General features: G+C 46.3%; 1 protein-coding gene across 1 annotated transcript in view; it reads left to right on the top strand.

Annotated features, from left to right (window-relative positions):
- Nucleotides 1–21,968, top strand: part of ASB18 (ankyrin repeat and SOCS box containing 18) — a 63,047-nt gene that overhangs the window by 6,708 nt on the left and 34,371 nt on the right. Inside the window, exons 2-4 of the mRNA XM_032355255.1 lie at nucleotides 426–428; nucleotides 13,293–13,412; nucleotides 16,740–17,007. Coding sequence (XP_032211146.1) covers nucleotides 426–428; nucleotides 13,293–13,412; nucleotides 16,740–17,007 — 391 coding nt within the window. The remainder of the gene's footprint in view (nucleotides 1–425; nucleotides 429–13,292; nucleotides 13,413–16,739; nucleotides 17,008–21,968) is intronic.

Raw genomic sequence — 21,968 nt, 5'->3', positions numbered from 1 at the left:
ACCCACCCAGACACATTTTTCAGGAAGATCCATGAACAAATTTCCCCCAATGAAGCTGCATACAGCCCTTTTACTTTACCTTACACACATACTCATGCCCACACACATCAATAGCATGGAGTCTCTGGCTTCAAATAATTCAAGTAAGAGTATTAAGAAAAAACATGGATGGGGCGCCTGGGTGGCTCAGTGGGTTAAGCCGCTGCCTTCGGCTCAGGTCATGATCTCAGGGTCCTGGGATCGAGTCCCGCATCGGGCTCTCTGCTCGGCAGGGAGCCTGCTTCCCTCTCTCTCTCTGCCTGCCTCTCTGCCTACTTGTGATCTCTGTCTGTCAAATAAACAAATAAAATCTTTAAAAAAAAAGAAAAAACATGGATGAATAAATGGGGTCCATGGCTGCCGAATAAAACAGAAATGGAAAGCAGGAGGTCAGCAGTGACAGGGAAGGATAGAGAGGGAAGCTCTCCACCATCTCGGCTGCACACCCTGAGCAGACGATGTGGGGGCAGGGAGACCCTGCTCGAAGCAAAATGAAATTAAACCTTTCTAAGTACTTATAAATCAGCACCTAATGACACTATCCCACCACCAGCCGGAGCATTGCTCTTATTACTTTGATTCACAAGCCAGGAAAAGATCCGGAATTATGCACAAATTATTGTCCCATCTTCTTAATTAACACTGATTGCAAAATTCTTGCTAAAGTCCTTGCTAACAGACTCAATTATGCGCTGCCTGAATTGATTCACCCAGATCAAGTGGAATTTATTAGAAATACACTTTCCTACAATAACATCAGATTATCTTTGAATATAGTTAAATTATTTAGGAATAAAATGGCTCTAGCCTTTGCTTTAGATACAGAAAAATATCTCCCACCACCTAGAATAAAGATATTTCTTTGCTTTCAACCAGATACACACCCTAGGCTCTCTTCTTCCCCAGAAGCAGGTTGAGTCACTGTGATGAGATGAGATTCATGCCTTAGAGCTAATGGTCCAGCTTCAGATCATATGGGGCAGGAAGAAAAATCCTAAGGGTCACGTCTCAGCTCCCCCCAGTACGAATTGTCACTGCCTGTGGAACACGGTGAAATTGCAATTAGACTAAATCAGGATATTTTCAGAATCAAAATTGAGAAACAGGCTAATAAAGAAATAATGTATGCTGATGACATACTTCTATTAGCATCACTCCCAAGCACACTGGAGAGTTTTGAAAGAACAAAAAGAAATGAGGATGATAGCAAAGAGGCTTTTCTCCTTCCCAGGAGGATGGCAGTTCCTGCAATGGTGAGCTCTGTTCAGGAAAAACATTCCTAAGGCACTAATTGGAAGTGGCAAATGACTACCTGTAGCTTGGTTCTACTTCTCCATCTCATTGCCCATTATCTTCCAATACTGAATTCAGCAACTGGATATGAACGGGGACTGGGTTTGTCCTATTCACCATATTCTGGCACACAGTAGGTACATAATAAATATTAACAGGCCACATAACATATGGGGGACACTAAAACTCTCTTGGGCTGGTCCTTGATAGATGGCTGTGATCAAAAGCAAGGGAATCCAAATAGAGGGAGTAGATTGAGAAAAAGTGAAGCATGCTGGGGCACAACACCCTGTGCAATGAAGAGGGACCTGCCTGGAAATGAGGCTGTGTAAATCAGAGTAGGGAGAGAAAAGTTGAGGCAAGTAAGTTGGGATAGATAGCACAACATGAGACCACAAATTCTAGATGAGGGTTTACACTTATCTTGGAAAGGCAGTGAGGATCCATTCAGCAATGGAATGAGATCTTCTAATAGGAAGGATGGCAGTGGAGAGACTGGGACCAAGGAGGTGCTTCCTTCTCTATTAATTGAGTCCTTAAGGCAATACAGCTCACCCACCGCTCTTGAAGTTAGAGTTGGCTTTGTTGTAGTCAATAATGGGCTTAACAGAAGAGGGTCTATGAATTTGAAAATAGATCAACAGAAAGTATCCAACCTGAAGAACAGCAAGTAAAACGATAGAAAAGAAAATGAACAGAGACTGTGGGACAATTTAGAAGATCTAATATAGCCAAATGGAGTCCAAGAAAGAGAGAAGGAAGATAATGGAACAGAAGAAATATTTTAAGAAATAGATTCCAATCATGTCCCAAATTTGATGAAAGACATAAATTTACAGATTCAAGAAGTTCAGCAAACCAGAAGAGAGATATAAGTGAGGAAAATATGTCAAATGTGTGCCAGGGTACCTGGATGCTCTGCTGAGTGTTGTTGAGTTGAGCTTGCCTTGAGAAGAGAGAGCAGGTTCACTCAAGTGAGGAGTGGGAAAGGCACACAGAGAGAAGGATGCAATGACTGTTTCCTATTTGAAGGTGCCTGTCTCTCCCCTTCCCACAAACCTGCAGTGGCTCCCTACTGCCTACAGCAAAGGTCACCAAGTTATGATCCCAGTCCTGGCTACCAGTTTTTACAAGTAAGGTTTGATTGGCCAAGCTCATTCATTTACATATTATCAATGACTACTTTCATTCTATCATGGCAGAGCTGAAGTTGCCTCAGGGGCCATACGACCTACAAAACCTAAAATGTTTGCTTTCTGGCACTTTGCAGAAAATGTCTAGTGACCTCTGTCCAATACCTTCTAGTTCAAATTTTATAGCAAGTGTTCAAGGGCCTGAAAGATGTGCCAGGAGCTAACTTACCCGTAAGCACTTCTGCCAGTATCCTTTTACCAGCCCTGTACCCCGGTGAGTGATGGAAAATAGCACTAGTCAGAGCACAGTGAGAGGCAGATGACACTCTGCCAAGTGTTTGCCGTGGAAATTGACAGTAAGCTTTTAAAAATATTGACAGCAACTTAACAATTAATATGACAATGTGTGATTACCGGACTTTTTTCTATTATATTTTTTCTTGTAATTACTTTTAATTGTACTTTTAAAAAGAATCAACCCATGGCAAATTGAGACAAAAAAAAATCCCAGGTGCTTAACTAGTGGTTAGGAACTCTGGTTAAAACCATCCCCTAGGGGATCCTGGGTGGCTCAGCCAATGAAGTGCCTGCCTTTGGCTCAGGTCATGATCCTGGGGGCCTGGGATCGAACCCACATCAGGCTCCTTGATCAGCAGGAAGCCTGCTTCTCCCCTGCCTGCTGTCCCCCCTGCTAGTGCTTGCTCTCTGTCTCTCTCACTCACTCGCTCTCTCTGTGTCAAATAAATCAATAAAATCTTTGGAAAAAAATACCCCAATGACACTATCAATCCCTTACACCCTTCTTGGCTCTTGAGCAGGCCATCTCTCTGCTCTCCTGTCTTCACCTGCTCTAACAACACACACCCACCCCCCCCAACCTTCTAGGTGGTCCAAGAGACTCTGGGGCTCACAGTCTGATGCTGAGTAGAGTTTGCCTCACAGGATATTTGCAGGGCATGAACACCTGTGAAGAGAGGGAGAAAATCAGACTGGCAGAGGAGAAGTTGATCTGTGACACAGAAGGCACAGTGCCATGTGTAGCCAACCCTAGGGGAGCTCTGGAGCGGAGTCCCTTCTCACAGTTTTCCCACATCTGGTCAAGATGTCAGGACCTCTCCACACACCTAAGTGGTCATGGGATCTGGCTGCCTTGAGAGGTGTATTCTGGAGTAAGGCAGCTCTCTAGAGCTGAGACAAACCCTGAAGGAGTTGCATCAGGGTAACAAGTCCTCCCTAAGAGTAGGGTCTGGGTGACCCCTCTCCATGTCCACCAAAGGTCTAGTCCCTGCCACTCACTTATGTTCTGACCCCCTGGGCCTGCTGGATGCTGCTTTTCTTTACTACCCACAACCCTTCCTTTGCCTGACCCCCCTTCCAGACGGCACTCATGGCCCCATGCAATGCAGTTCTGAGGCTACACCTTGCCTCTTGCTGAGCCAAAAATAATAGGGTAGAGTTGCTCATCCTCACTATAGGTTAAGGAAAGGAAACAGACACCCTCCAAGGGACATGAGCTAGCCTTGTACCTCAACCTCCTCTGTGCTTTGCTCAGATGCCTCCTGTGGAGAAAGTCTGTCCCATCCCTACTTCCCATCACTATAATGCTCTGTTTGTTGCATTCTCCCCATCAGACCCGCACCTGTCATTGGCAGTGATCTCATCCCACTCACTAGTTACTGGTTGCTTCATCTATCTCTTCACAAAGTGCAACACTTCCTACAGGCAAGGGCTTCTACTCTTTGCCTCTGTAGGCTGCTAGGCTGCTAGCACCTGGAAAATCCTCCATATGTATCAGCTCAACATAGAATATTTCCAAATTGCACAGAAATGTACCCTTCTACCTGCAAATTAAGAAGCATCAGTTTTGTCGAAGTTTTCCAAAATATGACTTTTTAAAAAATCTTATTTTAACTTGCCTTTGAAATTAGTAAAATTATATATTATATATGTCTGTAATAGTCATTTTCATTTCTTTTAATGCTTTTTTCCTATCTTTCTATTGGAAGCCCAAAGTTCTCATTTTTTACCAACTAAAAAATGACTGAAGCCAACTTTAAATCCATCAGACAAAACTGGCCCCACTCTGCTCCATGCCGAGCTGCAAAGCACCCAAGCAAGCCCACCGGGAGCCCCCCTTCTTCAACTGCAGGATCAGCCAAGTTCTCGTATCTAGAAGGGATATGAAGGGTGACAGGACATAACGATCAGATCAAAGCAACTTCAAGAGAGAAGTATTTCGCTCTCAGTGTGAGATTCATAAAAAACAATCAGTCTTAGCATGCAATTTGTCTCAAGAGGCAGGAGCTGCAATTTTATCATGTAATTAAATCCCCATGACAGTCGTAAAGAAACGTTGTCACCTTTATCAGGGAAAGCTTCGATAATATGTTTTCCAGCAACGTCCCCTGAGTCTATAAATGTCCTTCCAGGGCTATTTACTCTTGGCTGTGCGTGTTCAGGATCTGGCGGCCTGTTTCACACTCTACCACAGTGGATATGCAGCCCTCAAGGGCACCTTTGGTTCAGAGCTTCCAAAAAAGCTCTCCTGGGCTCTAGATGAAAGCAGCACTTGACCTTTGGATAAGATTGCATTCATAATGAGAAGGGACTCTGTTGTTTTGCATGATCCGAGTTGGGCTGGGTAGCCATGTCGGCAAAATAGGTTAGCGAGGTGTTCCCACTGCAAACCGCCACCCCCCCCGCCATATTGTGTTCTTCCACATGATGGGAATGAGATTTCTTAATAATGTGAAATCAGTACAGACAATTTAAGTCATTATTAATAGATACACTTGATCTGAGGAAGTAAAATGTTTTAATGTTTTGTTAAATGAGGTGTGCTGTGCTAACACTGTTATTCAGAGAAAAGGTTGAGATATTTTAACATTTTTTATATTAATGTCTGTGTGACTAACTCTGGTACATGGGTGAATGTGTCCTGGAGCTCTTGAAAGCAGAGCCTTACACACCCGCCTAGCTTATTATTCTAAAAACTTTTTTTATTATTATTTGAAAAAGCTACAGGGAGTGGGGATGAAGGAGGAGTGGCCCTTAGAAATTAAATGGGACAGTGGGGACCAAAACAAGATAAAATGATTTACAGTGAAAGTGGATTCACAGTAAGACCTTAGCTCTTGGCCAAGTGGTAGTAATGTGAACATCTAGGGTCTGATCGAATTTCATACACGGCCATTTAGAGAAACGCTTCGTGTAGGAAGTATGAACTGACCAGGCTAACAATACATATTCACATATTTGAGAAAGTGCTCAGACGCTCACAACGTCCACCTGGGGAATGACTTGCTGTCTTAACTTAACCATTTACTTGGACATTTGACCCCAGAAGGAAGCAGACATTTGCCCAATGGCCCAGGAAAGAATCCACACATTTGGCTCTGTCCAAGAACACAAAGAAATGGCAGGGAGCGAAAATCTACTTCGTGGCCTGAACACATGGAAAGTCTCTGTCCTGGAGAAAAAACAGTCTGACCCTGTAATAAAACTCACATTTCAAGCTCAACTAGATTTTTCCACTGAGTACTAGCAGAGCTCATCCTCAGACACTTCTGAGCAAAAGAAAATCGTTCCTCAGTTCAATGGCAGAATACAAAGATCCTGACATCACTTGAGAATAAGAACTACCATTCATTCAAACGGTACCATTTGTATATCTCATAATTTTAAGGCAGATTTTTACTTTTTCATCTTATCAGATCCCAAGGCCAAAACTCCCTCTCATGAGCTACCGGCCCTTCAGTTTTTGTGTGGATAAAACGTGTTTATAATTCAAATCCAAAAAATAGTCTTTGCAAAATTATATTCAAGTCCAGTTAACTACATGGGCAATTACTAGAGAGATTTAGTCCATTCACTGAGTTGTCCAGATAGAAGCTGGGTATCCACCCCTATTTGGATTTTTGTCCTTCTTTTCCCAAGATTACTCCAATAAAAGGCCGCCACAGTCAAATCTGTGTAGTACTCTGAAATGGTCCACAGATACAAATGAAGTTCTTCCATCAGATAAGTACCATTTGATAGTTCCTCTGAAGAACCAAAACTATTAAGCATGCTGATTTGGAGAAGGTTCTTTTCATCAGAGTCCCCCTCTTTCAAGAAGGACACGGTATTTGTTCAGAAGAATTTCCTGGACCAGATCTCTGGAGGAGAAGCTGGAACTGACAGGAACCACAATGAAGGGGAAAGGAGGGGAGGAGGGACTTCAGGGGTTGCACCAGAGACAGGAAGTGCAGATGGAGAAGAGAGGTGGGGTAAGACTGCACATGGTGCCGGACCCTTCATAACTTCAGGATAGTCGCCAAACTCCCTACATGATGTTGGTAGTGGATGTTAAGCAAACAAACCAGACAAAAAAACTCAAGAGCCAATGTTGTGCCCCAGTGTGGGGGCAGGGCAGAGCATACACAGTCTGAGCAGACAGGAAAGTCAGGAAAAACATGAGGAGGCAAAGCAGAGGTGCTGCCAGGGTCCCAGGAAGGAAGGGAACTCAAACTGACCCTGATTGACACAAGTTACTCTGGACCAAAATGCTCTCTGAATGATTTAAAATACCGTCAGATAATCTGCAGTGTTTATGTCACCTAGCACCATTAACCTCTGACCCTAAAATCAAGAAAAAGAAAATTCTGGTACCACAAATGGGAGCCCCCAGCAGCAGGAACCGGTCTCAGCCACGTGACCCAGAGGACAATGGGATCCTATGTGGGTGGGGCTTTAAGGTCACCTTGGGGCATCAATGGAATCAGCCCATTGCTCTGGCCTGTTGAGATCTTTTGCGGCTGTGGTTGTCATGATCCATGTCACTCATCAATTGGATATCCACCTTTCCATATGCCACGTAAATCATCCATAAGCGTATTGCACAGGATCAGAGGAAAACCTTGTCTACACATTAGAAGTCCCTGTGGTGGGGGGCGGGGGTATCTAACAGACCTGATGCCCGGGCTGCATTGCCCATCCCGTGACACCAGGACCTGTCAGGTGAGATCCAGACATCCATATCTTTTTAACGCTCCCCAGGTGGTTCCGTTTGACAGCCAAGATTTGAACCCCTGCTCTGCACATGCCATGTGTATTACTTCTCAAGCTGAAGTTTTTAGCAAGACTTTCCTAAAAGAAGACCCATATTTTTTTTCCACTTTCTCAAAGGTTTCCAGGAAACTTTCCACTGCAGGTGGAACTATACACCATGCCTACATCCTGTCTACATATTAATGAATGACTCCACGTCACAAAGAAAAATTCTTTTATCCACCATGACTTGTTCCTAGGGACCCACAAAGCTCCAAGTATCCCCACTCCCTTTTCTAAATGTTCCCAAACCATCCTTTTCATCCTTTTTAGGGATTTTGCCCAGCACTGATGTCAATTCAGACTTTGAGGGATCAAATTCTTTACTTATTTGAAAACTAAAACTCTGGTCTTTCTGGTCCTTCCATTTTATCATAATTCTTCAAGGATTTTAATAATTGCTCAGCAACATCATATACAAATTCACTCTTGGAAGAAGTTGTTTTCATATGGACGGAAATAGGCAGAGAAGATAAGGTTTGAGTTGTATCTTAAAGCTTACACATTGGCTCTGACTAAGCTGAGAAGGGCAAAGACAATGAAAATAAAATTAAAATGGTCCAACCCAAGCAAGGTATGGATAGAAAGAACTGTTGTACAATGGGCAAGAAGGAGCCCAGTGTTGGATCAGGGATCAGTGCTGTTCACCTGTCACCAAAGGACATCGTTCAGCTGGTGGGAAGGAGGACTAAAAAACTCCTCTATGTTAGGGTCCTGTGGTCACTGCTCTTTCTTGTGTGATCCTTGGGGGCAGGATTCTTGTATTTTTTGTCTCTCTATCCCCCAAACCTAACCACACACCCTAGAGCATAATATCCCATGAATGCTTATTGAATGAATAGTGGAACGACTGGGTTTGTTTTTAAGTGTTTGTAGAGTTTTTTGTTTTTTTTTATTTTGTTTTTTAATGTAATAACCACATATGGCTATTGCTGCTCTTTAAAAAAACAAAAACAAAAACAAGACGCCTCCGTCATGCTCCTGAAGTAATCTACATGTCCTACTTATAAAAATCAATGCTGTCTTCCGTGGGCTATTTTTAAAGCTCTCACAAAGAACCGTGTCTGTTTCTGGACTGCTACTCTCTACCCGCTGAAATCAAGCTTGGATGTTTAGGGCGCTGTTGACAAATATAATGCATGGAAAGCTAAATTTATCGCAGAACACAGGCCAGAATGGCTCTTACGCCAGGACGCACCTCCAATTTTCCCACCCCTTCTAAAAATAACCCATGACAAAATACATCAGGAACAAAGGAATTCTCTGGTTTAAAGTGAAGTCCAAGTTGGATCATATTATAGTTGTGTATATTATAGTTTTGTATGAATAAGTCCTTCTGAAATGAATCCAATCACAATTAGTCTGAGAAAAATAACATGGCAAAATGGCTAAGCTTATAGAAATGAAAAATCCAAAGAACAAATAGAGTAACTGCCTAGTATATGAATGAAGTGTGGAGAGTGGTTGGCTTTATGCTAGTGTACAGCTGACACAGGATATGGTCTAGGTAGTGTTGCCTTTTGTCATTTTCTGTATGCACAAGCCTCTTATGTCTGATGGAGGCTGTGAGTTCCTTGCAAACGTGGTTATATCTTTACCACTACCCTGTCCATAGCAACCAGCAGTGTTTCAGGCACACGGGAGTGGTCTTGAAAAACTCTCAGCTCTTCCACTGATGACACTGATTCTCTCTTTGCCACTGCTGATGGAGACAAGGGAGGTAAAGTTTAAAACATGTGAAATGACATTTTAAAGGACCCTCATGGATCCATTTTCATGGATTGGGAGAAAAAATATTGTTAAAAATGTCCATACCACCCAAAGCAATTTATAGATTGAATGCAATTCCTATACCAACATTATTTACAGAACTAAAAAAAAAAAAAAATAGCCAAAGCAGTCTTAAAAAGAAGAACAAAGCTGAAGTGAAGGTATCACAATCCCAGATTTCAAGATACACTAGAAAACTGTAGTAATCAAAACAGTAGGGTAGTGGCACAAAAATAGACACATAGTTCAATAGGATGAAATAGAGTCCAAAAATAAATCCATGTTTGTATGGTTGATTGATCTATTAATATCCAGTGGGAAAGAGACATTCTCTACCAAAAGGTGCTGGTAAAACTGGAAGCAACATGCAGAAGAAGGAAAATGGACCACCTTCTTATACCATACACAAAAATAAACTCAGAATGAAATAAAGACCTAAATGTCCCAGGCCCCTGAGATCATGACCTGAGCCGAAGGCAGTGGCTTAACCCACTGAGCCACCCAGGTGCCCCTACCCCTTTATATTTGAATACCTCTCCTATCTTTGTTCCCTGGCAACCTTAATGCAGTCTGTCCATTTCTGTAGTTTTGTCAATTTTTTTTATCATGGAAGAAATACATGTTAACTGCTGGCAGTGATGGAAATACATAAAGATTAGAGGAATTAAATAAACACTTGGAACTACTCAGAAAAAAAAAAAAAGACCTAAATGTGAGACCTGAACCATAAAATTCCTAGAAGAAAACATAAGCAATAATTTCTCTGATATCAACCGTAGAAGCATTTTCCTAGATATGTCTCTTTTGGCAAGGGAAACAAAAGCAAGATTAAACTATTGAGATTACACCGAAATAAAAAGCTTCTGCACAGCAAAGGAAAACATCAACAAATGAAAGGGCAGCCTACTGAAATGGAGAAGATATGTGCAAATGATATATTCGATGAGGGGTAAATATCCAAAATATATAAAGAACTTCTATAACTCAACACCAAAATGACAATAATAATAATCCAATTAAAAATGAGCAGAGGACCTGAATAGACTTTTTTTCAAAGAAGACATACAGATGGCCACCAAAACATGAAAAGATGCTCAACAAGTACGCTTGCCATGATGAGCACTGAGAAATTTATAGAATTATTGAATCATTCTATTGTACCCTGGAAACTAAATAATGCCATGTGCTAATTATAGTGGAATATGAAAATAAAGAGACTCCAGGAAGCATTCAATAGACAGTCCTATGAAATTTGGTAAAGCATTTTGACATCTGGGGAAAGGTAGGGTGTACACTGAAGCTCACAGATCTGAGGCAGAACCCCTAGCCCCAGCATCAGAGCCCCTGTCCTTGGCCAGCCATGGGGCTAGTTTACCACCTAAATTCCCTAAGGGAAAAAGGTAACAGATGGCCAAGAACAAGAGGAATTTCAGAGCACTTGAGCAAATTTCAAAGAAATCAATCCATTTGTTCTTTTGCCGTCTCCACTGAGGACCAGTTGAGGACCACAGTGACAACACTGTGCTAAGTACTAAGAAACCCTGTGCAGATGAAGAAACAGATGCTCATGGTCCAGTGGGGGGCAGAGACAAGAGCAGCAATCAACAGTGAGAGCCAGGTACCATGGACAGAGTGCCAGAACAGACAACAGGACTAGCTACGGAAGTGAAGGGAATCTAAGCTGAGCATTGAAGAATGGGGCCAGCCAGCTGACAAGGGGACCACCAGAATGCCAGGTACAGGGGACAACATGTACATACATTTGGGGGCCTGACACACCATACACCACCAGAGGACTACCAATCCCTGTGCTAAAATGTGTCATGGTCAACGGCAGCAGTGAGGGCTAGGTAGGAAGTCCCTGTGCTCACAGTCAGGTGTTCAGGTGCTGACCATCTCAGGATCGAGAAGCCTTGAGCAAGTTACCTGGACCTTGGAGTCCTGGTTTCCTCTTCTGCAAATGTCATCAAGGCTGCCCACCTATGGGGTCCCCGACAGAAAGCTACTTGCTGGGGATATTTGGGTAGAAAGAGCCTCCTCCTGCAATTCACCCTGAGCCCTGAGAGCTAAACTCCGTGGACCCTTCGGCACCCTCTGTACTGAGCCTCGGTCCAGACATCAGACAATCACAGTGAGGATCATTAACCTGCAGCCCCATGGCAGCTGGCTCAGGCTGTGACCAAGTCTCTCCTGCCTGCACACTGTGTGTCACCAATGAGAGCCCTTCAGCTATGGGGACACCATAAACACTGTTTATCTGCCTGCATGAAAGCATCACAGTGACCAGACAGATGAGCACATCTCCCTCTTCCCAGCAACCCCACAGCCCTCTTCAGCAGAGGAGATCTGAGTTCTACCACGTGAGGGAAACCCCAGGCCTTGGGTCAGTCCATGCATGTGCATTTATGCCTGCAAATCAGCTCTATAACCAGGGTAGAACCATATCTGTATCAAATGATAAATGCAGGTGATTTGGCCTTCACCCTTTACCTCTTCTAAGGAAGATCAAGGGTACTCTGCTGGGCCTGCTGTTGTTGCGGAAAGTCTTGGTGAATTACTGTTCAAAACAAAGAGCCAACACAGACAGCCTGCTGAGGCTGGGAGGGGGCGGCAGGGGGCGTGCTTAGAAGAACAGAAGGAGTCAAGGGGCGCTTTGAGGTACAAAGATCAAGAGACAGGAACACGGGGGAAGAGGGTGCTTAAGAAGTTTGGCTCTGACCAAGCCTGCGCTTTCCCTACGACCCCGATTCCTTGAGTTCAAGTCTTTCTTCCTGTCATCTCTGTCATTTCTTTGACTGCAACGCCATAGAGCAACAGGATCCCACGGGGGTGTGTCTGATCCCAGGGATGCGCGTACAACACAGGAGCCGCGTGGATGGTGGCTGCTGTTCTTTCCCCTCCCTCAGCATCTCTGTGCATCAGCGTCCCAGGCACGTGCTCCACCATGTCCCCTTTGGCCCATCCAAGCAGCACCCTCCCTGAGCCTCCGTCCGCCCTCTAGCCTCTATCTTTTATCATCACTGACACGGACATGGCAAAGAATGCTATAGCCCAACCAAGGTGGCCCATCCCAACTTCCTAGTGGGAGAAAAACAAGAAAAAAAGATGTAAGAATGTGTATTACCCATATTATGAGAAAAAAATGATTTTATTAATTTTTTAGACAATAAAATAAAGCCCTGCACTAAACTGTAGCAAATAACTAGTAAGTTGCTAATAAAAAGCTGTTCCCATTCGTTTCGGAAACAGAGATTGTGGCATTTCTATGGGCCTTTGGGGATGAGTTCTCAACAACTGAAAGAAATTCACAAGCCACCAGGAACCCAAGATGATGCCTTTGGGAATCCGTGGTCTGCCCTATGGAGCCTCCCACCCAGGGACTCTTGGAGACAGCCTGGTCATTTGCAGCATCCAGCTGGGACTCCTTATACATGCTCAGGGCTCCACAGCCCTCAGAACACACGTCTGCCCACCCTTATCCACAGCAGCAAAGAAAGCGATAGGCCAACAAAAAGACGATACCCTACAGAGCAGGAAAAGGAACCCTGCCCATCGTCGGGTGCCTGCCCTCCTGTGGAGAGCTGTTTTGGAGATAAACCGATGTATCTGTCTCTGGAAGTCAAATCTATATAATCACAAGGGGGTGGCTGAGCACTCAGGCATGTCAGTGGTCACACGACGCTGGTCATATCAAGTAACCATGATCACATCAGAGCCCACAGGAGTTATAAATACACCAGCACCGAGCCCTGTCTGGATGACAATTGAGTAATGACAATAGAAATAGCTCACGCTCCATAAGACCATCTTTCGCCTTCCTGGAGAGCTTTTCTGAAACCAAGGACATTGCAATGGAGAGATGGCCAGAGCCAGTTAGAGAACTTCAAATCTTTCACAAGATGGAAAGAGAGCCTCAAGCGAGAGCTGGGTCCCCAGTGCTTCAGTACCATGCTGCCTTGGTCACGGGAGATCTGAGTCGTCTGCAGCAACTCATGAACCACTCCTTCCACGATGCCAACGTGGTGTTTGAGATCAAGAAGGATGAGATGGAGTGGCAGGTGACATCCCCAGCCACATTTGGACTGTCAGGTACGCTTTCTCCTTTAAAGCTCAGCTGTGTACGTTTAAGGAGCTACTAACTCTCCTCCAGATGAGGAACTCTGGGGTACAGACTGCTCACTTTGGTGCTGCATTTAACACACATGAGCGAGGGACATCTATAAATGAAATTTGGTCAGCACAATGTCTTAGAGGATGAGATGGGACAAATCAAATTGGAAAGGCCAAAATGTGGGTGAGAAGTACCCGTCTGATGCTGGAAGGTGCCTCTCGTCTTTAAAAGACAGCCTTGGTTTCGGAGCTGATCTGCCAATGCCTGGGTCTGGCAGCCGGGGAGGCAGGTCCCCTGGCAGGTCCTCTGCTCCAGGTCCTTCTATGAACCTGTGAACACCACAGCTACAGTGGGGTGGCTGGGGCACAGCCAGCATCAACAAAGGAAGAGCCCTCAGCAGGTGCTCCTCCCAGAACCCAGGGGAGCCTGAGAATGGGGGAGGGAGAGAAAGAAATCAGAGGTCCCTAAGTCATATATCTGAGGGCATTCTTGCAGCCTGAACACCACAATGTGCAAGAGACTCCCCCAAGGAGAGAAACACCCTCCATTTACCCACCGGGTCTGAGGAGACTTGCTGACCAGCAGGCTTCAGCCAGGGTATTCTCAGCTGGCACTCTGCATTGAGCATCCTTCCCCTCCTGCCCCAGGGTCTCCAGACACAAGACATTTACCAAAAGTGTTCATGTGTTGGAAGGCACTGCAGCACAGCCAGACCAAAAGGATGTGAGACTCTGTGGTCAGTGGGTCAATGGCCACTGTCCCATGTCCCATGTGCCTTACTTGTGGGTTCAGGCAGGCAAAGAATGCAGAAGATCAGCTTCCAAAGAACAGAGTACCATTCCGTTTATTCCCCACCCAGGGAGAAAGAAATAAACCCCAAATTGTCAAAGGGCTACGCAGCTCGGTACAAACAGAGGTGGCATGGGCTTTAGGGAAGACAGGGGCAGCTGCAGTCTGAGTCACACCACCCCCCAGCTCAGGGGGTCCTGGAATCCTTCCGGGCCTCCCCTCCTTCATCTGCCCCAGACCGGGGCAACGCATTCCTCCCAGGAGCTGGGTGGTGATTCGGCCAAGAATGCCAACTGCTTGCACACTCAATCAATGTCTTTTTTTTTTTTTTTAATCCCATGCCTCCCAGTCCTGGACACACCCACCCACCCCCAAATGTTGCAGTTTCAAATAAGCATTAATGTTAACCCATGGTCTGAATCTAAGGGCTCCTTCCTTTTCTCTGCCTTACTCTTTCCACCCCATGAGTTCTGCTGGTTTTCTACAGCACACCGGAACCACAGAAACTTAGGGCATCCCAGCCACCAAGGTGATAAACTGTTGCAGTGGAAGGGGCTGCCCTGAGAGCTAGGGCTGGTCTCTGGCCTCATGTGGACTGCAAAGAGAGGGTGGGTGGCCCTGGGGATGGCTGCACTCCCTGCTCTTTTCCGATTACCCACTCCGCTTTCCCCGAAGCTCACCCAAGCCTCAGAAATGACCAAACCTGGCTTGGGAACAGCGCCCTCTCTCATATGAGGACTTGCTGATGGCCAGTTACTGCTCCCCATGAAGGGGTCATGGGCAAGGGGGTAACACTAGCCGCTCACAGTGCTTGTCCCCCAGCACCTCAGTTCCATCCAGGATGGAACGCAATCCAAGGAGAGTGTCGGCTTGAGGAGGGATGAACTACATGGGGAGAATCCTATGTCCTTGTTCCTCCTGGTGCCAGAACCTGGACCAGGGAGTGGGAGTGGAGATTACAGGCACCGGATGCAAGCTTTCTGATCTAAACAGCGGCCTCAGAAGTCAGGTTTTCCTGAAGGCCTTGTGGAAGATTATCACCATCTCCCAGGACCTGGACAGGGGTGCTGACCCGACACTGAGCCAAAGGTCCACCCGAGACCCCTTCCATCAGTCCACAGGAAGTCTCAGGAATCCAGGGTGGGTGAACAGGGCTGCCAGGGTGGGCAGAGTTGGGCTGGGAACTTTGTGTGACCTGGAGAATGGAGTACCCCCTTCCTAGATGCCCACCAACCCACCCAGTGAGTAGACTTCCTAGCTCAGGAAAATTAGTACAATCAAAACCAGGAGCTGGCCTCTGGCCACTATCACCCACTGCCAAGACAATAGGCCCCACATCCCCCGGTGAGTGGGCAACAGCCCGCAGGCTGGGCCTTGGGGACCCAGAGCAGGCTGGAACTCCGCACTACATACAGGTAGGTAATTATGAGTGGTCTTTCAAAACCGGCTCAGCATGGGTCCCAGGAAGGAGGTGGCCTCTGAAAAGGGTCTCCTCTGCAGCTCATTACAGCCATGATATCGATTCTTCCATCATTATCAGAAGGCATCCCTGCCATGTGAAATCCTGTCCCTTGAAGTGCATTCACCGGGGACCGCTTCCCCCATTTCCACGAGCGCTCCTGGCCGCTAACAACCTTCCACGGGCCTTTTGAAAGCCCAAAGTTTTCAGACAAGTACAATGTATAGCACCCGCTTCATTCATCCACCAAGAAAGAGCAACCCTATACACACGCACACACACACACACACACACACAACCCTAAAGAGCGCAAAGAAACAAACCAGAATTGTGCTGAATGTGGACACCACATCAAAGGGAGCCTCTGAAACCCAGCACTTCCAAGAGGACTAAACTTTGTCAGGCCTTTCCTTGAGCAACCTTGGCTCGGCAGGTCAGTTTGTTCTGTCTGCCGTCTTCTCCTGTTAATGACAAAGGGATAAGTTTGGGGTTCAGTGAGAGAGAGCTGGATTCCAGAAAAATCCACAGCTCACTCTCCTGCTTCAAGCTGTCCCAAATTCAGAGCCTGGAAAATGTGAATTCCTGGCTTACAGCCTCCCACCAGCCACCCACTGGGTCAGCCCTTCACTCCTCAAGTCCTAGCCCAGGCCCCCATCTCCCTGTATTTGGCAAGACCCTCTTGCTTCTCGACACCCTCCATTCCTTCTGGCTCGGCTGTGGCCCTATCCGTCTCTGTTTAATTCCACCTTCCTCCGCACCACCTCTCCTGGGCCTCGAGACTCTCCTTCCAACTTTCCTGCGCTGGTTTTCCCTCAAGAGTTCTCTCTGCCCCCGTCTGCCTTTGTCTTCCCACCTCCGTTTCCCTAGGGTAGGAGATATCCACCCCATCCCAGCCCTCTGTGTCTTTATATGCCCCTCTTTGGTCTATATGTATCTTTCTTTATCTACACGCCCACGTGGTGGCTAATTCTAAGAGATGGTTCCACCCTCCAGCGTCCTTAGTGGACACTGCCCCCCTCTCCCCTCCCCCATTCACTTTACTTCTCCTCTCCTACAGGCCTCTGGACCCTAGAGTACAAGCGCGAGCTCACCACCCCGCTGTGCATCGCGGCGGCCCGCGGCCACACCGCCTGCGTGCGTCACCTGCTCAGCCGCGGTGCAGACCCCGACGCCAGCCCGGGCGGCCAGGGAGCCCTGCACGAGGCCTGCCTGGGAGGCCACACGGCCTGCGTCCAGCTGCTGCTGCAGCACGGCGCCGACCCCGACCTGCTCAGCGCCGAGGGCCTGACGCCCCTGCACCTCTGCCGCACCGCCGCCTCGCTCGGGTAAGGACGCGCGGCCGGGCAGGGCCCCAGACCGCGGCCGCAGACCTGGAGCCGACCTGGGCCGGGCTTCCAGAAGCCCGCCACGTCCCTCCGCCCCCGGCCCCGCCTCCGAGCTCCCGTCGCCCCTAGACCCGGTCCCAGCACCTAGCCTCAGCCCATGCTCCATGACCCCGGCATACCCCGCGTCCTCAACCAACCTGGAATTCGGACCCGGGCCGCTGTCACCGCTCGGCGGCCCAGCTAGCCACCCCCACCTCCGGACTCCGCCCCCAGACCCTCTGCCCTCTTCCCCCACACCTCAGCAGAACCCAACTGGTCCCGGGCCCGGCCACCGGCCTCAGACACCCCCTGCGCTCTGACCCCAGACCGCGGCCCGCCCTTGGTCCCTACCCTTGCCCCCACCACCCTACCCAGACCCTGAACCCCAGACCCCAGACCCCTCACCGACCTGAGCTACCCCAGCCCTGCCTCGCGACTCAGACGGAACCCCCAAGACCCCAGACCCAGACCCTGCCACGCCCCAGAGAGTACTGGATTCTCTCCTCCGGGCCCAGGGCCCGGGACCCCGGACCCCGGACCCCGATCCCCCGGCCCCCGGCCCCCGGCCCCCGGCCCCCGGCCCCCGGGCGGGTATAATTAGCGCTTGATTGCGAGCGCGAGGCGGGAGGCCCCACACCGAGGTAATGAGCGCCGTGATCACAGGCCTGCAGACGCCGGCGCTGAAGAATGCTAAAAGGCCACTGGCGGGGTTGGAAGCTGAAAAATTAGGGTTTTTAATGATAATTTTATGCAGAATAATTGTCACAGTGTGACACAAATGGTTAGCTCCTCGGGCGGGGCTTCGGAGTCCCACAGGAAGCCGAGCTGTGCTCCGCATTTGCAGGGGCACCGCCGCCCAGAGCTCACCGCCCGCCCAGGCGCCGGGGTTCGGCGAGTCCCGCAGCTGCCCGTCGGGCCCCGCGGCTGAGGCTACAGGGTGTCCGTCCCCGCGGGGCCCGCGAGGGCCCGGGAGAGGCGGCGGGGGGCCACAGCGTCGGAGCGCAGGAATTAGGCTTGGGTTTCTAAGCTTGCATTTTGTCATCTTGACACTTCTTTAGTCAAAACGTTCTCATCCCTGCCCTCGGGCTTATCATTTCTTCTCTCATTTCTTCTCTCGCCGAGGTGAGGATTGAATAAAATCACCGCGGTCAGAGCAGGCGCGGAGGGCTATGACCGAAGCAGGGGCACCACCTCCCAGGATCACTGGAGAGAACAGGGACTCAGAGAGGCACAAGCACCGCCGGTCTTCCGAGCGGCTGACGGAAGCCATATTCCAACAACACATTTTTTTAAGTAGCTTGACTCAGGTGTGGTTAGCATACAGTAAACTGCGATAAATGTGCCATCTGCCACATGCGGACCTACATATGCATCCGTGGAACCGTCCCCACAATCAAGATAGCGCACGCACCTGTCCCCATCCCAAGGTGCCCTGTCCCCTGCTATCTCTTCCATCGCCCCCACTGATCTGCTTTCGGTCACTATAATTTAGTCTGAATTTGCCAGACTTTTGTATGTTGTCCCATCTCTTTCATGCAACGTAATTACCTCGAGATTCATCATGCGGTTTCACGGATCCATGATTCACTCCTGTTCCTAGCTCAGTTGGTGTTCCACGGTATGGGAACACCACCATGTGTTTATCCATTCCTACACTGAAAGACACTGGATTGCTTCCAGTCTGGGGCTATTACAAATACAGCCGCTATGAACACTTGTGTGCCAGCCTTTGTACAGGCGCATGCTTTCCTTTCTTCTGGCTGTAGACTTGGGATTCGAAGGGCTGGCCCCTCTGCTATGATGTGATTAAAAGGTAACCTTTTAAGAAACGGCCAAACTGGTTTCCAAAGTGGCTGTGCCACGTTACATTCCCACCAACGGTGTCCTGGTTGTTTCACACTCTCACTGGTCCTTGGTATAGTCACCCTTTAATTGTAGACATCCTAAAAGGTGTGTCTAGGTATACTATTAGTTTTGATTTGGAATTCCCTAATGACAAGTGACCTGAGCATCTTTTCATGTGCCTATATGAGTTCCATAGATCTGCTTTAATGAGGCACCTGCTGACCCCTTGTGCCCATGTTTTTAAATTAGGTTGTCTTCTTAAATTTTGAGATTTCTTTATATATGCTGGCTGCAAGTTCCTCACCAGACATGTAATTGGTTAATCTTATCTTCTGATCCATGGGTTATATTTTCTTCTCTTAAAATTGTGTTTTGAAGAACAGCAGTTCACAATGTTGGTGGAATCCAGCTTATCAATTTTTTTCTTTTAGGGATTATTTTAGGTTTTATATATATATTTAAAAAAAAAAACCTTTGCCTAACCCAGGATCACAAACATTTCCTCTTGCATTTTCCTCTACAAATGTAACAATTGTATATTTTACACTTAAGTCCGCGACCCATGTTTAGTTAATTTCTGGATATGGTGTGAGGTATGGGTCGAAGCTTTTTTCTCTGCATGTGGATGTCCAATTGTTCCAGCACCATTCGGCAAAAAGCCTTTCCTTTCTCCACTGAACTGCCTTTGTACTTTCATCTAAAAGCAACTGACTATACATACGTGTGGGTTTCTTTCTGGACTCTCTTGTCATGTGCACAAGGACAGGATGAGGTCTGACTGTTTCAGTTGGTAAAGACCCAAAGAGTCACCCTTAAATTCAGACCATTTATCACTTATAGAAACAGTGAAGAGAGGAATAGTCAAAAGTGCCAGCGCCTCCTCCTACATATCAGGAGGGACAACACCTAAAGGAAAGGAGCCAGATAATTAGCAGTTTGAGTTATAGGATATCCATTTGCTGAAGAGCCAACTGTAGACTTCAGCTGAATGGTGCTATAGTCTGAAGCTTTGTTCTCAGGAGGCAAGGCAGGAAGTCCCAAAACTCGCCAGAACCCAAAAGATAATGAAAAACTCTCATGATAGTGAAGCAAGTGGACACTGGCCCTACAGAAGCACTTTAAAGCTTCCCATCCATAAAGATCACTGAGTGTCCTGCCAAGACTTACATCAGCAGTGGGTCAAGACTTCTGCTTCCATGGCCTGTATGGATACATGCAAGGTTCCCAGGGCTTCACAGCAGAGCCTTTCTTATATTCATATTATATTCCATTGATCTACTTGTCAGTGTCAACACCAATACCCCATTGTATTGAATATTATAGCTCTAGAAGATCTTGAGGTCACGTAGTAGAAGTTCTCGGGCACTGTTCATATTCAGAGTTGTTTGGCTACCCTAGCTCTTTGCATTTCCATACAAATTTTATTTTATTTTATTTAAGTTATTTATTTATTTGACAGAGTGAGAGAGGGAACACAGCAGGGGGAGTAGGAGAGGGAGAAACAGGCTCTCCCCACCTGATCCCCATGGCACCCCCAACCCCCCTGCCCCACCCCAAAGCCCCCCCAACCCCCAGCCCCCCAAGCAGAGAGCCGGATATGGAGCTCTTCCCAGGACCCTGGGATCATGACCTGAGCCCAAGGCAGACGCTTAACGGCTGAGCACCCAGGTGCCTGTCCATATAAATTTTAAAACTAGTTTGTCAATTTGTATAAAAAAGAATTCAGGGTTTTCACTGGGATTGTTATGAATCTATGGATCAATCTATGAATTTGGGGAGAATTGATATAACAAACATAATAAATCTTCCCATTTCCTTTTCTAATATTTTATTTATTTATTATTTTATTTATTATTTTATTTATTTATTTATTTATTTGACAGACAGAAATCACAAGTAGGCAGAGAGGCAGGCAGAGAAGGGGTGGGGGGGAAGCAGGCTCCCCGCTGAGCAGAGAGCCCATGCAAGGCTTGATCCCAGAACCCTAAGATCATGACCTGAGGCTCAACCCACTGAGCCACCCAGGTGCCCCAAGCTCTCCATTTCTTTAGTTCTTTAATTTCTCTCTGCTGTTTCTTAGTTTTCAGCATATGCCACATTTTTGTCAGATTTCTCGTTAAATTTTTTTTTTATTTTTTGGTGCTTCATAAATGGTATTTTTTAATTTAAATTTTTATCATACATAGCTATCATATAAAATAATAATTTATTTTTTGTATATTGATCTTCTATCTTGCAACCTTGCTAAACTCACTAATTGTTCTTGTAACTCATTGGAAATTCCATAAGATTTTTATGTGGGCAGCCATGTGATCTTTGCATGAACAGAGTTTTATTTCTTTTTCTGTTGATGCATTTTATTCCTTTTTCTGGTTTTATCGCATTGTCTAAAACCTCCAGTGCAATGATGAATAGAAGTGGTAAAGAGCAGAAAATTTTTCTTATTCCTGATCTTAGAGGAAAGCATTAAGTCTTTCCCTATTAAGTATGATATTAGATGTTGGATTTTGTAGATGAACCTTTTCAGATAACAGAGTTCCCTTCTATTCCTAGCTTTCTGAGCATTTTTATTATGAATGGATAGTGGATTTTTTAAATGCCTTTTCTGCACATTTAGAGATGATTATATGGTGTGTTTTTTCAGTCTGTTAATAGGATAATTAACAATGATTGTTTTCCAAATGTTAAGCCAACCTTGCCTTCTTCAGATAAACTACACTCAATCATGAGTGTTATCCTTTTTAATAAATTCTTTGGTTTGATCAAATGGAAAAAAACTTAATCTGTATCTATGTTCATGAAAGATATTTGGCCGTAATTTTCTTTTCTGGTTATCTGTTTATCTGGTCTTTGTGTCAGAGTGATGCTGGCCTCAAAAATGAGTTGAAAAGTGTCTCTTATCTTTTTTCTTAAAAAGCTTGATATAAAATTGTTACTTCTTTCTTAAATGTTTAATGGAATTCATGATGAAGTTACCTGGGCCTGAGTTTTTTCTTTGTACGTTTTCTTTTTTTTTTTTTTTAAGATTTTATTTATTTATTTGAGAGAGAGGCAGTGAGAGAGAGCATGAGCAAGGA

Source organism: Mustela erminea, chromosome 8, assembly GCF_009829155.1.
Source record: "Mustela erminea isolate mMusErm1 chromosome 8, mMusErm1.Pri, whole genome shotgun sequence".
Taxonomy (NCBI): domain Eukaryota; kingdom Metazoa; phylum Chordata; class Mammalia; order Carnivora; family Mustelidae; genus Mustela; species Mustela erminea.
Note: the sequence above shows the minus strand (reverse complement) of the source record. Positions and strands in the feature narration are given on the sequence as shown.